Genomic DNA, 17,538 nt, shown 5'->3' on the forward strand with positions numbered 1-17,538 from the left:
TATAGTTATTCCTAAAGATTGGCATCTACTTGTTACTAATTTAAAGGATTGTTTCTTTTCCATTCTGCTGCACTCCCAAGTTAGCCCCAGGTTTGCATTTAGCCTACCTTCTATTAAATTTCTACTCAGGAATACACCCTTCACTTTCAATGGGTGCTCTCCCAAGGAATGGCTAAAGTCCTACAATATGCCAGGCTTATGTGGCTGCCTGCCTGGATCCTATCAGGCACAAGTTTTTTGATCTTTACATTATCCATTATATGGATGATATTCCGCTGGCAGTATCTGCTGAGGAGAGATGTCTTGAAGTGTTTGCTAAATTGCAGAAGCTCCTGGAGGCTCGTGGATTTATTTTGGCCCCAGAGAAGGTTAAAAAGAAACCTCCTATCTAGGCCATCGAATCCAACAGGCTGTCCTCCAGCTTCAAAGACTCCAAATTGATTGTTCAAATTTAAAAACTCTTCATGATTGGCAAAAGTTTTTGGGAGATGTTCAATGGATCTGCCTCTCTCTCCATTAAAACAGGGGAGCTTAGACCAACATATGATATTCTTCCAGGGGATCCAGCTCTGACCTCTCCCAGACAAATTAGAAAGGGGGCTATCCAATTCTATTTAAAAAGCATTGAAAAAGCCCATCTTTGCCACCTAGATTATAAACAGCCTCTTATTGTAGTTGTACTTTCCTCCAGTTTTTGACCTACCACTGGTTTTTGGAAAAATGGCCTTATATATTGGATTCATTTGCCAGCCTCCCCTAAAAAGGTGGCGTCATCATCAAAATAGAAATAGTCTAAGAAAAGAGTTTGGTTGAACTACAGAGACTGCTCAACAAATTGTCAAACAATGTGATATGTGCCCACAATATTTACCAGTAACTAATATAGGAGTAAATCCTCAGGCCTGCTTCCTAATCATTTATGGCAAATGGATGTTACTCATATTGCAAAATTTGGCAGATTCAAGTATGTACATGTGACAGTCGATATGTATTCAGGCTTCTTAATGGCCACTGTACAAACTGGAGAAGCCACTAAACATGTGATAAGTCACTGTTTAAAATGTTTTGCTTACATAGGAGTTCCAAAAAATTATAAAGACAGACAACGGATCTGGATATACTAGTAAAGCATTTCAACATTTTGTGCCCAATAAAAAAATTAAACATATTACTGGCATTCCTTATAATCCTCAAGGTCAAGGAGTTGTCGAAAGAGCACACCAGACACTTAAAAATATGCTTTATAAACTGTATTCTGGAGGAGAAAAATTGTACCCCGATAAAAATAATCCTAAAAATCTTCTAAACCATGCCTTGTTTGTGCTTAATTTCCTTACCTATGATAAATTTAAAAAGTCAGCTGCTGATCACCTTTAGCATCCGACCACAGCACATGATCATACCCAGGCATTATGGAAAGATCCGCTTACCAACCAATGGCATGGACCAGATCCAGTGCTTATATGGGGAAAAGGACATACCTGCATATTTGATAATCAGATGGCTGCCTGAGCACCTGTTAAAATTATATAACCCACCCAGGGGAAACCCTGAGAAAAATTCCAACTGTGTTTAAATTCTAGATACAAAGATGCTGTTTCTCTGGACCGCCTGCAGCCTGCTGTCCTTGGGAATTCCTGCCATCTCTAACCAGTATCAAATCTACAACTATACATGGATCATCTTCAATGAAGCCGGAGATGTAGCCAACACCTCCTCACATTTTGGGCCCCAACCCTCTTTTGATTCCTTAGTTGTTGATCTCTGTGCCCTGGCTATGGGGGCTTCTGAAACCAGGTGGGGAATGTCTAGCTATTACTTGCCCTGGTCTAGACCTGTCAATACAATACTAGATCTACTTCCCTACCAGGATGTTTTAATGGGCAGGCCAGGACTTCTATTACTATGGCACCTATATATGTCTGCCCTGGATCCCATCGAGACCGATCTATAGAGAACAAATGTGGCTTTGAACAAGATTACTTTTGTGCTGCCTGGGGATGTGAGACCACTGGGGACACTTATTGGAAACCCTCCTCTAGTTGGGACCTTATAACGGTTAAGCGCCCAAATCCCCCTTCTGATGAGTTAAATTCAGGACCTGTTCCCTATAATCGACAATGCTCCAAACACTAGTGTAATTCTTTGTTGATCTCTTTCATCAATGGGGGAAAACAATTACAAAATTGGCCAACTCGAGAGGCTCACTGGGGTCTTCGCCTGTATATTTCAGGAGAAGATAAAGGCCTTACCTTTAAAATACAGCTACAAAAATCTTTTCCCTCGAGCCCTAAAACAGCTGTTGGCCCCAATCCCGAATTACACCAGAAGGAAAATGTCCCTTGTAGGCCTCCTGTTAGACCCTCTGCCAAACCTTCCGCTTCCCCCGTGAAGGTCACAGGAACTTTTCAACCCACCTTACCCCCTGGACCTCCTTCCTCTGCAGAATTGATTCTTGCATTAGCCAATTCAACTATTCAAACCCTCCATCTGACCAATAATACAGACCTACAAGAATGCTGGATTTGCTTTTCTCCAGGTCCCCCTTTTACGAAGGGATTGCTGTTTTTGATAATGTTATCTTTACTAATGATACTAGCCAGTTAAGATGGAGCCCTACTTCCCCCACAGAACAAGGCCTAACCATTGGCCAAGTCTCAGGACTGGGTCTTTGTCTTCTTGGTCCTCACATGATTCCTCCCTCCTCATTAATTCCAATATGTAACCAAACGGTCGTAATTTCCTCACAATACATTTATGTTACAGCACCAGAAGGAACCTATCTTGCCTGCTCCTCTGGATTGACTACTTATGTGGTAGTCTCAGTTTTTCTAAAGAAACAAGACTATTGTACCTTGGTCCAGTTGGTACCTCGACTTACTATACATGATCCAGAAACCTTCCTTAACTTCTGGGGTCGAGATACTTTCAGCCATGTAAAAAGAGAACCGGTAACTGCCATTACCTTGGCTGTTATTCTAGGTATTGGAGCTGCTGGGGCAGGGACAGAAATAGCCTCTCTAGTACAGACTAACTCCCATTTCAATCGACTCACAGTGGCAGTAGACAAGATATTAAAGAATTACAATATGGACTAAAAAAATCTAAAGGATTCACATACTTCTTTAGCAGAAATTGTGTTACAGAATAGAAGAAGGCTTGATCTATTATTCTTGCAACAGGGTGGCCTTTGTGCAGTCTTAAAAGAGGAATGTTGCTTTTTTGCTGATAAGACTGGCTTAGTGGAAGACAGCTTAGATAGAGTACAGAAAAGTCTTGAGGAACGTAAACAACAGCGAGAACAGAGTCCTGGTATAAAAATTGGTTTTCCACCTCCCCTTGGCTTTCTACCCTGCTTCTTTCTTTCCTGGGACCATTGGTGGGATTATTGCTGCTGCTGACTTTTGGGCCTTGGGCATTCCAGAGACTAACTCAATTGATCAAAACTCAAATTAATTCCATACTCAAAAAACCTATTTCTGTACACTACCATCAGCTTTTGAAAAAAGGAACAGGGCTCCTCTGAGGAACCTGTTGAGGATGGTGACAATGCCAATTCTGATCCCCCTAGACAAGGACTTGATTTCACAGGACTCGAACAACAGAGGACCTGGTTCTCTCAAATATGGAGACGTCAATGACGGGAGTATCACGGTGTCACAAAGCAGATGCAGACCCTCCTCTTCGGCTGTAGGTCCCTCAACGACGGGAGTAGCATAAGGCCGTCTCTCAGGAGCCCACTCTTCCTGCCCGAGTTTCTCGCCCGATTTTTGACTACGTCTTTGAGTGCTGAGGGCGGATGCACCCTATGTAGCCTAAGACAGAGGTCCTACCCATTCGTTACATAGTGACAAGCCCATCCCCAGGGTCCCGATTGTGGGAGCCCACCGCGTAGCCTAAGACAGACCCTCCATAAAAAAATAATAAAATAGGGGGATATGTTGGGAGCCAGCCTTGAGTCACATCCTCTTGCAGAATTACTTACATTTTAAAACTCTAATTGAACCTTATCTTGGTAAAACAGAAAACTGCTAAAAGAGCAGTCTGTTCCATTCAACCCAGGAACTGAGATGAACCAAGATGCCAGGAACTGAGATAAACAGACATTTATGGCCTGGGACAATACCAGAGCCCCAGAGTCAGCACAGCTACCCCTCCCCATTTCCTCCCTGCTTTGCTTTCAAAACCCCTCTTTGTGCCTAATAAAGTGAGACCTTGACAAGCATTGCTTGGTCTCGTTCCTTTCTCTCCCATTATTTTCAGGTTCTAGCCCACCTCAACCCACGAATAACTAGGCCCCGCTGGTCGGGGCACACCATGACCAAGTAGGCTTCACCCCGGGGTGGCAAGGATGGTTCAACATAAATCTATCAATGTGAACTGAAAAAGAAAAACCACATGATCATCTCACTAGATGTTGAAAAAGCCTTTGACAAAATTCAACACCCTTTCATGATAAAGGTCTTGGAGAGATCATGGATAGCAGGGACATTCCTAAACATAATAAAAGCAATATACAGTAACCCGACAGCCAACATCAAACTGAATGGAGAGAAGCTTAAGGCAATTCCTCTAAAATCAGGAACAAGATAAGGCTGCCCTCTCCATATCTCTTCAATATTGTAATGCTAGCTAAAGCAATAAGACAACAAAAGGAGATCAAGGGATACAAATTGGAATGGAAGAAGTCAAACTTAACTTTTCACTACTTGCAGATGATATGATAGTTTACACAAGTGACCCAAAACACTCTACCAGGGAACTCCTAAAGCTAATAAACACCTTCAGCAAACTAGCAGGATACAAGATAAACTCAAAAAAAATCAGTAGCCCTACTATATACAGACGACAAAGGGGCTGAGAAAGAAATCAGAGAAACATCACCCTTTACAATAGCCACAAACAACATAAAGTATCTTCGGGTAATGCTTACCAAACAAGTGAAAGACCTATATAGCAAGAATTTTGTGTCTTTAAAGAAAGAAATTAAAGAAGATGCCAGAAAATGGAAAGATCTCCCATGCTCTTGGATAGGTAGGATAAACATAGTAAAAATGGCAATCTTGCCAAAAGCAATCTACAGATTCAATGCAATCCCCATTAAAATCCCAGCACAATTTTTCACTAAACTTGAAAGGATAATAATCCACTTTATATGGAAAAAAAGACCCAGGATAGCCAAAACAACGCTGTACAATAAAGGAACTTCAGGAGGCATCACCATCCCCAACTTTAAGCTCTACTACAGAGCTATAGTTCTGAAAACAGCCTGGTATTGGCATAAAAATAGACAGGTAGACCAATGGAATTGAATAGAAAATCCTGACATTAACCCACACACCTACGAACACCAGATTTTTGACAAAACAGCTAAAAATATACAATGGGAGGAGGAAAGCATCGTCAACAAATGGTGCTGGCACAACTGGATGATGGTGTGTAGAAGACTGCAGATAGACCCATGCCTATTGCTATGCACAAAACTCAAGCCAAATGGATCAAAGACCTCAACATAAATCCAGCCACACTGAACCTCTTAGAAGAGAAAGTGGGAGGTACCATTGAAGAAATTGGTACAGGAGACTACTTCCTGAACATAACTCCAGTAGCACAGACACTGAGATCAACAATTAATAAATGGGACCTCCTGAAATTGAAAAGCTTCTATAAGGCAAAGGACACAGTTGACAAGACCAAACGGCAGCCCACAGACTGGGGAAAGATTTTCTCCAATCCTACATCTGACAGAGGGCTGATCTCCAAAATATATAAAGAACTCAAGAAACTAGTCACCAAAACACCAAATAACCCTATTTAAAAATGGGGTACAGAACTGAAGAAAGAATTCTCAATAGAGGAAATCAAAAAGGCTGAAAGACACTTAAGAAAGTGCTCAACATCCTTAGCTATCAGGGAAATGCAAATCAAAACAACTTTGAGATACTATCTTACTCCTGCCAGAATGGCTAAAATTGAAACACCAATGGCAACTTATGCTGGAGAGGATGTGGAGAAAGGAGAACATTCCTCCACTGCTGGTGGGAGTGCAAACTTGTACAGCCATTTTGGAGATCAGTATGGCGGTTCCTCAGGAAAATGGGAATCAGTCTACCACAGGACCCGGCAATCCCCCTCTTAGGCATATACCCAAATGATCCACATCCATGCAACAAAGGCATATGTTGAACTATGTTTGTAGCAGCATTATTTGTAATAGCAAGAACCTGGAAGCAACCTAGATGCCCCTCAACTGAAGACTGGATAAAGATATGGCACATCTACACAATGGAGTACTACTCTGCAGGAAAAAACAATGGAATCTTGAAATTCGCAGGCAAATGGATGGAACTTGAAGAAACCATCCTGAATGTGGTAACCCAGTCACAAAAAGAGGAACATGGTATGTACTCACTCATATATGGATTTTAGACATTAGCAAAGGATCACCAGCCTATAATTCACACTGCCAGAGACACTAGGATACAAGAATTATAAGAGATTCATATAAGGTCCCTCTCAGAAGGGGAGAGAGACAAGATCTCCTGAGCATATTGGGAGGGGAGGTGGACAGTGAGTGGAGAGGGAGAAAGAGAAAGAGAGAGGAGAGGAAAGCACGTGGGACTAGGAAGATTGAGTAAGAGGAGAAATAGATGGGGGGGGGAAGAGGGAGAAAGAGAGAGAGCCATTATAGGTTTGAAGAGAAAAGTGACTCTAGAGAAATGTCCAGAGACCTACAAGACTGACCCCAACTAACAATTTGAGCAACAGTGGAAAGACTACCATAAATGCCCTTCCCTGATAATGAGATTGATGACTAACTTATCCACCATTAAAGATCCCTCACCTAGTAGCTGATGGAAACAGAAGCAGACACCTACAACTAAACATTGAACCAAACTGGAATCCAGATGCAGAGAGGGAGGACAAGACCAGGCTACAGAATCACATAGAGGCAGCTTACCTGAACAAGGAGGAGCTAATGGCCCCCAGACTGATAGCTGGGAATCCAGCACTGGACTGACTCAGACCCCCTGAACATGGGTCTCAGCTAGAAGGCCTTGGCAGTCTAAAGGACCTCTGACAGTGGAACCAGGATGTATCCCTGGTGCACAAAAGGACTTTGGGAGCACATTCCCCATGGAGGGATACTCCCTTAACCTAGAGGCAGGAGGGAGGGCTTGGTCCCTACTCTGGATGACTTGATGGATTTGGATGGCCCTTCCTGAAAGGCATCACCCTGCGTGTGGATGGGGGGTGTTGGGAGGGGAGAGGGGGTATGGGAGGGGGGAAGAGGGAGCTGGGATCGACGTGTAAAATAAAAATAAAAAATAAAAAAACAAGATATCTGAACTGGGAGTTCTACATAAGTGAAGTATTAGTTCTACAAAGATCTTCAGGAGTTCTCCGCATGTTCTATGACCACTAAATACTGTAGTATGGACACTAAAAAAGGTGTACTCTAAACTTCATGCAGTTGTAATATGAGCTCAACGGGGCATATGTACTCAACAGTACTCAACAGAAATGCACTACAGACTCTACATGGCACTGTGCACTTTATATAGGGCATTCTAAGCCCTATATAAAGAGATCTATACAGGTTTCCAATAAGCTCTATTGTCTTAGATAACTATTGTTGTGATAAAACACCATAACAAAAAACAAGTTGGAAATGAAAGGGTTTAATTTGTCTCATATTTCCACATCATAATCTATCACTGAAGGGAGTCAGGACAGCATATCAAACAGGGCAGGAACCTAGAGGCAGGAACGGATGCAGAGGACATGGAGGGGTTCTGCTTACTAGCTTGCTCCCCATGGCTGGCCCAACCTGGTTTCTTTCAGGTTTTTTGTTTTATTTTGCTTTGTTTCAAGACAGAGTTTTTCTTGTTCTTTTGTTTGTTTTGTTTGTTTTGTTTTGTTTTTCGAGACAGGGTTTCTTCTCTGTATTGTGTTTTGGAGGCTGTCCTGATACTCACTTTGTAGACCAGGCTGGCCTGGAACTCACAGAGATCCACCTGCCTCTACCTCCTGAATGCTGAATTAAAAGCGTGTGCCACCAATGGTGATGAGATGCCATAGGACTCAGTGGTTAAGAGCACTTCCTGCTCTTCTAGAGGATGTAAATTAAGTTCCCAGCATCCACATCCAGCAGCTTACAAACTTCTGTTGTTATTCCAGTGCCAAGGGACCTCACACCGTCTTCTGGCCTCCAAAGATACCCATACATATGTGGTATACACTCACACAGACACACACATGCTTCTTTTAGGGAAATGGAAATTACCTGGGACTATGAAGAACTTTAGATATTAACCATCAAATAAGAAAACATATAAGTCAATACAATACCTGTAATACTTTATGCTCCTTTTGAAGGTTTTTTATTCTATTTTGTTGCTGGTAAACCCTGTTTAGGGACTCATCTTCTAATTCACCAATTTTGGATTTCACGCTGTCCATAATCTGCTCCAGGTCATTGGCTCGATGTTCCTGGTGTGCTGCTCGGTTCTGTTCCAGTTGAAGTTCATTTCTAATTAAGAGACACAAATCCTTCCCTCACTGTTAAGATAAATCTGATTGTGCATGACATACAACAAAGTACTTTCCATATTCGTAACATTTTTTATTTTGTTTTAGTGCTGAGAATTAAAAATTAGCATAATTAGCACTGAGCTGCACCCGAGCCTCAACACTTCTATCTTATAAAAGGTGTGTAGTCATGCCCCCTGATACACCCAATCTCATCTACATTATAAGAGAAAGTAAATAGAATATGTACCATTACATATCAATGCTAAGTGCTACTGGAAGTTGTCTACTTAATTTTTTCCCATTTATTTATAAAAACAATTTTGTTTTACATTTAATAAAAATGAAATTTCAGGGAGCTGGAAAGATGGTTCAGCAGTTAAGAGCATTAGCTGTTCTTCTAGGGAACCCAGGTTCGGTTGCCAACATCCACATTGTGGTTCACAATCATTCATCAACTCTAGTTCCAGCAGATCTGATGCCCTCTTCTGAACTCTGGGTTCAGGCACCCACATGGTATACTTAAATACATTGCTGACAGAAAACACTTACACGTGTAAGAAGAAAAATAAATTTTAAAAAAGTACAATGAAATTTCAGGATCCTCCTTGGGGGAGTTGTGCTTAGAATACACGCAAACAATACCACTGCCTTACTTAAGCTGCTGGTTCGTCTCTATGAGCTCCCGTATCATGCTCTGCTGACGCGTTGTTTCTTCTATCAACATTTTCAAAGTCTGCCTCATTCTTTGTGATGATTGCTTGTCAAAAACGATGAGCTCTACATTGATATATGCCATGGTAAAAGCAAAGAAAAAGGTAAAGCCATTTTAAGATAAACACTTTTTAAAGAAAAATAAGCTTTGTTCCTAACAGAGCAAGAACAGCATCTAGTTACCTTTGAGGTCAGTTCTTTTGACTAGACACAAAGGTTTGAAGCCATGTGTCATCAACAGCCCATTTATGCTTTCCCATTCTGCTTCTTCCTGCTACAATCACAGCAGAGAAAAAAGGAACAACTTTAAGATGTGAAGAAAAACCTTTTATAACATCCTATGCTTTCAGAACAGAACCTTCCCTCCAAAGGTGTCTGATTTTTAGATGGATGTATTTGTTCATCTATATGTGGGTATGAGCTTGTAAAGTTCTGGTGCAGCAGACACAAGAAGAGGGTGTCAGCCCCTGGGGTTTGAGGCGGTTGTGAGTCACATGACATAGATGCTGTGAACTGAACTAGGGTCCCATGGAAGACCAGCAAGTGCTCAAACAGTCTTATAATTTTTTTAGACAGGGTTTCACTATGTAGCCCTGGCTGGACTGGAACTAGCAATGTAAACCAGACTAGCCTTGAATTTAAGAGGTATGATTGCCTCTGTTTCCCAAGTGCTGGAATGAAAGATGTTTGGCATGCCTAGTTTTAATATTAAATTTTATGTATCAAATTGTAACTTAAAAAGATTTAGACTTTACTGTACTAAAATCAACAACAGAAGTATGCAAATGAATAAATTGTATTACACAAAATATCCACATGTAGGCCTTAATGGGCAAATTTAAACAAAAACAACAACAAAACTTGTGATTTCAGTAAAACAGGTAAGTCTACTTGAATAAGGTCAGGCCATACTCAAAGGACACAAATGAAAACTAAAACTAGCCACTCTGAAATAAGTATTGCTTTAACAATGATGAAAAAAGAAAATAAAGGGTCATGTGAGGGTTGGACTTGGGAAATGGCAGCTTCAGGGATATGGTAGCTTCCAAACAGGCAGGGCTCTAGGCAGGTGGTTCAGAGGCGGCTCTTATGATCTTCTTCAGAAAGGCTAAACAAATAGAAAGAAGTTCTATATCCAAAAATCAGACTGAAAGATTGACCTGTCCAGGTTTCTCTTTAATGTGAACCCATTTGAGATTTTCCAGCTATTCCTGAAGTGACAGAAAAAGAAATAAAAGAGAGGTTTCAGCAGCTGTACAACACTGGTACATCCTGAAAAAAAAATCAAGATGCTGCTGTTGGTGCACAAAAGGCTTTTGAAGCTGTGGACAAAGCTTACAAGTGGGCTACTGCATCAGGAAAGGAAGAGGCCCTGGATGTGATTCAGGCAGAAGAGAGCACATGGTTCAGAGGCAGGGTGTAAGGAAGGAAAGCCTACAGATGTAGAGGATGATCCTGAACTATTCAAAAAAGCACTATGCAAACAAACAATGAAACCATTTGCTAAGCTGGACATGAAAAGAAAAGAGATGCCAAAAACGTGCACAAAGCAGAGACTGAAGCTCAAGAAAAAGACAAATGAGAAAGGTAGAGATGGTCAAATAGACAGCTGGTGAAATCTGCAAGCAAACAGCAAAGGGAAGAAAGCAAAGAATCAGACCTTCTTGGAGCCACTGAAAGTAAAAAAGGAGAAGAGTGGCCAGCCGGGTCACAACCACAGAACTGTCCCTAGATGTCCCCTTCCTGCTTCAGGGAACTTATTCTTTCCCCCTATTTCTACCAAAATAGAATAGCATTGGCTTTTTAGTCCATTTTGTTTTCACTACAATTTAATCTCAGAGTATCCTCTGGTGAATTGACAGAAGGGGCTCAACTGAGCCCTGCCCCCCAGTCCCTGCCCATTGAACAAGCACAACTGCAAGGAGCCACCGTTCTCCCTTAGCCTGCGCCTTAATGTTCTGTACTTCACTGAACTGTGATAGTTACAAATTTCATGGATAGTTCCTGGAATTGTGAATTCAGACAAGCCTGGGCCACCTCAGGAAGTTCCTTTGCTTGCTTTGAAGGTGTCATCCTCAAAGTCCCAGAGCAGGTAAAGAAGGCATGTGTGATCATAGCATGCAGTTGTTCAATGCCCACAAGCCCTGACCTAAAATATTTCAGGCTTACCTGTTTTTCAATCAGGAGTCTGTTTGATAACGGACTGGAGTCCCGAGCTTGAGGGGCTGTTGGAGGCATCGTTTCTTTTGTAGAATCCAAAGTAGAGGTAGGCAATAAAAAAATTTGAGTTCCCTGAGTTCAAAAAGAAAAAGTGCAATAGAAGTTTAAGAGGTGTGGAGATGTAGCTAAGCTGGTAGAGTCACTGTCAATCCACATATAGTGCTGAGTTCATCCTCCAAATCTACATAAAACTAGTATGGTACATGCTTATAACCCAAGGACTTGGGAGGAGGAGGCAGGAGGAGCAGAACTTCAAAATCATTCTTAAATACCAAAGTTAAAGGAATTCTATATGGGGCCATACTCTCTTAGACAAACCCACACCTATGTTATTAGGTATATCATACTTAATCCTGAGTGCCTTTTTCCTTCATAATCCTCATGCTTACGCTCTTTGTTTACTGGGCATGGTGCCATACTTTTAATCCCTACCCCCCAGAGGCAGAAGCAGGTGGATCTCTCTGAGTTCAAGGCCTTCCTTGTCCACATAGTGAGTTCTAGGGCAACTAGGGCTATATAGAGACCTGTCATAAAAACAAACTATCTAATTTAATATAATCCACAGCCAGGTGATGGTATTCATCTTTAGTCCCATCACTTGGGAGGCAGAGGCAGATAGCTGAGTATGAGGTCAGCCTGGTCTACAAAGTGGTTACAGGACAACCAGGGCTATTCAGAGAAAACTTGTCTCAGAGAGAAATAGAGAGAAGACAGGAGAGAAAGAAAGAAGGAAAGAAAGAAAAAGAATGGAAAGATCTATTTTTACAGGCCAAATTAGACTATTCTTACATCAACATTTTTACTTTGTATATAGCATGCTTGTACATGATGTATTTAGACAAATACTATCTTATACTGTTCTCTGGGACATAGCATTCTAGCTTTTCATATAAAGAATGAGAGAAATAATACATGAATATATATGGTATATGAATATATGAATGATAGGGTTTCTGTATGTTGTCCTGGCTGCCTGAAATTTGCTATGTAGACCAGGCTGACTTTGAACTCAGAGATCCACCTGCTTCTTTCTTCCTAGTGCTGGAATTACAGGTGTGTACTACCATGCCCAGCCCAAAATATTTTGAAAAGATTATGAGACTCCTGAACTGTTAACTACTCACTGGGCTACAAGGGAAGACTAGGATCACTTTATTAGGCAGTCTATATTTCTAAGTAGATCAGAAAACAGGAAGAAGAGGTTCTGTTTGACCAACAAAAAAAGTTCAGTCTACTTTATCATCATTCTTGCAGTGTAAGACTACATTTTGGGGGGGAAAAAAAGAATTCCTTGATTTCTATGATAAAACTTTCTGGTGGTTAAAGAAAAAAATCATATTCATTAACATCATAGAATCTGGAAATTGCTTAACTTAAAGTGCCTAACTATCCCTAGCTAGCAGGAAGTCTGGAGAACAGACCAAGTCAGGAAAGATCCCTGAGAAGGCACAGTAATCATAAGCAGCAGCAAACCAACCATACATGCCAAGGAGAAAGAAGGTAGTGATGTTGTCTGCTAGTATTCCAGGTTCCCAGATGGTACTCAAACCAGGCATTATAGATCTGCTGAAAAACTTGTCCTTGAAAAGAAGTGGGCTAGAAATGTAGCTAGCTTTGCCTTGACTTCAATTCAAAACTCGAGTCTTAGAAACCTGGCTAGGGGTAGTGGGAAAATAAAGGGCAGACACACAGGTATGCATATAATGAAGCTAGGATTTGATGGGGTTCCCTAGTATTACCACAATCTGGAACCTCACAGCATTTATTAGGTACAACACAGGGGAAGGGTTAACTGTAGGTAAGCAGCTTCAGCCTGTAAGAATATAGGAGGACACCCCAGTTGCTAGTTATTGTATACTAATTAATCTCTCATAGCCAGGCATTAAAACTTCTAACACCTGAGGAAAGCCATCCTCTTTAGCCTGGTTCACATGGCTGACAGAAGTACCTATTTTCCATGGACCATTTGGTCTACAAGTCCTCAACAGGCTTTGCTCATGTCAAAATACACATTCACTCAGGGCTTCACTCTCTTAGGGCCTCCTCCACTGCCTAGCACAAAGCCCTGGGTTTTGTCCCCAGCCCTGGTTAAGTGGGATGGAGCATAAAGCACTTAGGAGGAGCAGGCCAGAGAAACAAGAGGTGGAGCAATCAACCAGTTGACAGGAAGTAAACAAAGGATGATTAAGAAAAACCAAAAACACAAAACCAACAACAGCGTAAGAGTCAGGAGGACAGATGTAAATGGAAGTTTCTATACCACCAGGTCCTGCAGCCCTTTAGTGCCAAATAAACACAGTAGCTTATATTAATTATAAACTGTTTGGTTGATGGCTCAGGCATCTTACAGGCTAGCTCACTCTTACTTATTAGCCCATTTCTATTAATCGATTTCCACAGGGCCTACCAGAGAATTCTCAATGTCCTATCTTCCCGGTAGTTGCACGGTGTCTCCCCTTAATTCCTGTCTATGTTCCTTTCCTCAGAATTCTCCTAGTCTTGTGACCCTGCCTATACCTCCTGCCCGGCTACATCCTGCCTGTCCATTGGCTGAAACAGCTTTATTCATCAACCAATAGGAGAAACATATATTCACAGCATACAGAAAGACATTTCCCATCAGACAGACACACGGGAATAGAAGGGAGGGACACTGAGTTAGGAGAGGTTGGCATGAGACAGCACAGAAGGAGGCTTTGGGGATGTCAGCTGAGGAGGAGGTTAGCTGGTACTTTCTCTACCTCTCTGAGATAGCAAGCTTTTACCCCAGCGTCTGGCTCCTGGGTCTTTATTTAAAAAAAAAAAAAAAACCAACAACAACAACAAAAATGAACAATTGAGATTTTGTTAAAAAAACATTTGGTGACCAACATAGGTCATGATCACACAGACCAGAGAAATCATGCCAGCTGCAAACAAACTGATGCATACATGCTATGCAGCTCCCTTTCTCTGCCTCTATGATGCAGTATTCTATCCATGGAGTGATGCCACCCAGCTGGGGTGGGCTTCCTACCACAATTAACATAATTAAGATAATTTCCAACAGGCATGCCCAGAAGCCAGTCTCCCAGGTGATTCTAGATTCTGCCAAGTTAACAGCACTAACCATCAAAATTGGTAAAAATTACAGTCCATATCTAAATAAGCCTGGCCAGCTACATAAACTAGCCATTTTTCACTATTTCCAGGTTAGTCAGGAGACTTCTTGCCTATGAGCTGACATCACCCCCAAGCTCCATGTTGCAATATTAAGCTCAATAAAGTCTTCTCTCAAATGATCTCTTGCCTACTTGTAGTCTTTAGTCACAGGAAGACCGATTAAACTGGTTGCACAAAGATGAGGCAAAATCCGAAAGCCTCTCGCTCTGGCAGAGATAGCTGAAAAGTTTCTGAACGCCACCAAGAGCTAAGACAACAGGAGTCAGTGGAAAATTCCACTGAGCCACGGTAAGCCAAGGATGTGGTACCAGAACCATCACACAAGAAAGCAGCTGAAGAGTTCCAGAGAACAACCAGGAGCAGAAAGAGCCAGATGCTGAAACCACAAGAAACAGTGGTGTGTTATAAAAGCAGGGTGTCACTATGAAGGACTGGAGGCAGGGGCTGAGGCTATGAGGACTCGGTACGAGAAGTGTTCAAGCGCAGGTTAAAGAGCCATAGCTCAAGACTGCAACTGTAGCTGCTCCATGTTGGCATTCGAAGGCTTTGAACGTGTGGAGCCCTAAACCTCTAGTCCTCAAGACTTAAGACTCCAGGGCTCAAACCCAAGGCTATCAACACTAAAGAACTGCCTCTTCCCTATCCAAGATTTCTATTTAAGCTCCCAGCCAGCCACTTGAGGCAGGTTTCCCAAACCATAACAGCAAAAAACATTTAATGCAAAGCTAACCAAAAGAAAGCTAGCATATAGCCAGACTGCCTGGAGATTCTGCCACACATTCAGAGGATATTAATCCCTATGATTTCTTCATAGAAGAGGAGGAGGAGGAAAAGTACTTAGTTCACAGAAGTACTGCGAAGAGTAGAAGACTAAATACAGGAAGAGCACTGAGTAGTACTAGTCCATCACAGCACAACAGTCTATTGAACTTTACAGACTTTTGTTTTCTTATTGAGGTTTACTTACTGAGAATTATCAGGTAATCACAAGGGGAAAAAACATGTAAACTTATCATCTAGCACAAAATCCAATAAATTTTGTTTGCTATCTCCCTACATTGGAAAAAAAATAGTCATCCATTATATCAGACATACCTCAGTCATAGTGATTCCTCTTGCAGTTTACACCTGGTCATCCAAGCTGATCTCAATAAAATGATCACCCAATGAATCTCATGTCCAAAATTGGATCTTGATCTAGGTTTCAAAAAGATATAAGCCTAAGCCTTAGAATGTTCAGCTTCTCACTAAAAATGATCTTGAGTTATTAACAAGGCAGAAATCCATGGTGCAGATAACCTTGGAACCAAAGCCTAAAAACCTGCAGCAACAAGATGGTCCAAAGCTCTTCATCAAAGGCCTCCCCTTTTCTTTTTCTTTTATCATTCTTATCTCTTACCATTGCTTTATTGAAAATGTGCTGGATATCCAAATCTACCATTCTGATCCATGGCTTCATGGGTAGTTATTCTTATTTGCAAATGTATTGAGAACACTCAAGTAAAAGCAGGAAAGCCCAGTATTCGCCTGCACCTGTGATCAATCTTTCCCCAAGTATTGACTTTGTAACTGTTCTTTAAAAAGTCAAATTAAAGTCTGCAAGATTTCTCAAGAGCATATTTCAAATTATTACAACCAATTAACCAAAGCCTTGAAAGTAATTCCTATTAATGCAAATGTGCCAATAATTTGCAGTAGTCTTCTCTCCATCTCAGGCTACAACAGGACACAGGTTTGGAACCCTGAAATTTCAGGGAAGAAAAACTCCTCCTAGGACCAAGGCAGAAGCTATAGCATTACAGATTGTCACTAACACCTAAGACTGCTGGAGAAGGGGTAGAGAATACAAGGTGTTTAATATGTAGTAAACACAGCCAACTGTAAAAAAAAAAAAAAAAAAAAAAAAGGGAAAAAATTACATCATAATCCCCAGCTTTAGGGTCTCTGGAAGGAGGATCATGAGTTCTAGGCAGCCTGGGCTACACAGTAAGAACCTATCTCAAGGGGGGCGGGGAAAGCCAGGTACAGTATCAGACACCTTTAATCCCAATACTCAGGAGGCAGAGGTAGGTAAATCTCTGAACTAGAGGCCAGCCTGATCATTACAGTGAGTTTCAGGACAGATAGGACTAATAGAGGGAGACCCTATGTCAAAAAACAAAATAAACAAAATGAAAAGGAGGGCTAAAGTAACAGTTCAGTGGTTAAGAGCACATACTCTCGTCCAGAGGACCAGAGTACAGTTCCCAGCACCCTCATCAGGTGCATGACTTTAATCCTAGTGTTCACAAGGCAAATCCTGGTAGGCCTCTGAGTTTGAGGCCAAGTTGGTCTACATAGTGAGTTACAGGACAGCCAGGGCTACGTGGTGAAACTTTGTTTCAAGAAAAAAGAGGGAAGGTAAAGAAAAGAGAGAAAAGAAAGGGAAGTGGAGGAAAAGAAGAGAGAAAAACAATAAAGATAAAGAAAAATCCAAAAATTGGAGGTATGTATTTGTTTTTTGAGACAGGCCCTTACTGTTCAGTCCTGGCTCTAAGAAGCTGAGGCTAGTTTTGAATTCTACAATCCACCCATCACAGTCTCCTGAGTACTGGGATTACAAGTATTAAGCCATAATGAGAGGGGAAAGGTGTATATTTTGGCACAGTCCATGTTCCCCCAACAGTTCCTTAAGTTGCCCTGCAGGCATCTGAGGATCTGTTAAAATACAACATACATTAAATTGTTACAGCTGGACAGTAGTGGTGCACACCTATAATTCCAGCATTGAGGCAGAAACAGGTGGATCTCTGGGAGATCAGAGACCAGCCTGATCTAGAAAGCTAGTTCCAGGACAGCCAAGTCTACACAAAGAATTTTAGTTGAGTGTGGTGTTTTTGGCAATAAACCCAGCATTTCAAGGTAGGAGGA

The 17,538-nt window shown here is 41.5% G+C and overlaps 1 protein-coding gene across 1 annotated transcript in view; it reads right to left on the minus strand.

Annotated features, from left to right (window-relative positions):
- The window catches only part of Cep70 (centrosomal protein 70), a 52,805-nt gene extending 41,272 nt beyond the window's left edge, over positions 1 to 11,533 (minus strand). Inside the window, exons 1-4 of the mRNA XM_051206475.1 lie at positions 11,416 to 11,533; positions 9,430 to 9,520; positions 9,189 to 9,312; positions 8,353 to 8,533 (exon numbers count right to left, since the gene is read on the minus strand). Coding sequence (XP_051062432.1) covers positions 8,353 to 8,533; positions 9,189 to 9,312; positions 9,430 to 9,520; positions 11,416 to 11,484 — 465 coding nt within the window. The 5' untranslated portion in view covers positions 11,485 to 11,533. The remainder of the gene's footprint in view (positions 1 to 8,352; positions 8,534 to 9,188; positions 9,313 to 9,429; positions 9,521 to 11,415) is intronic.
- Positions 11,534 to 17,538: the final 6,005 nt, after the last annotated feature.

This window comes from Phodopus roborovskii, unplaced genomic scaffold (genome assembly GCF_943737965.1).
Source record: "Phodopus roborovskii unplaced genomic scaffold, PHOROB, whole genome shotgun sequence".
In the NCBI taxonomy this organism is placed as follows: domain Eukaryota; kingdom Metazoa; phylum Chordata; class Mammalia; order Rodentia; family Cricetidae; genus Phodopus; species Phodopus roborovskii.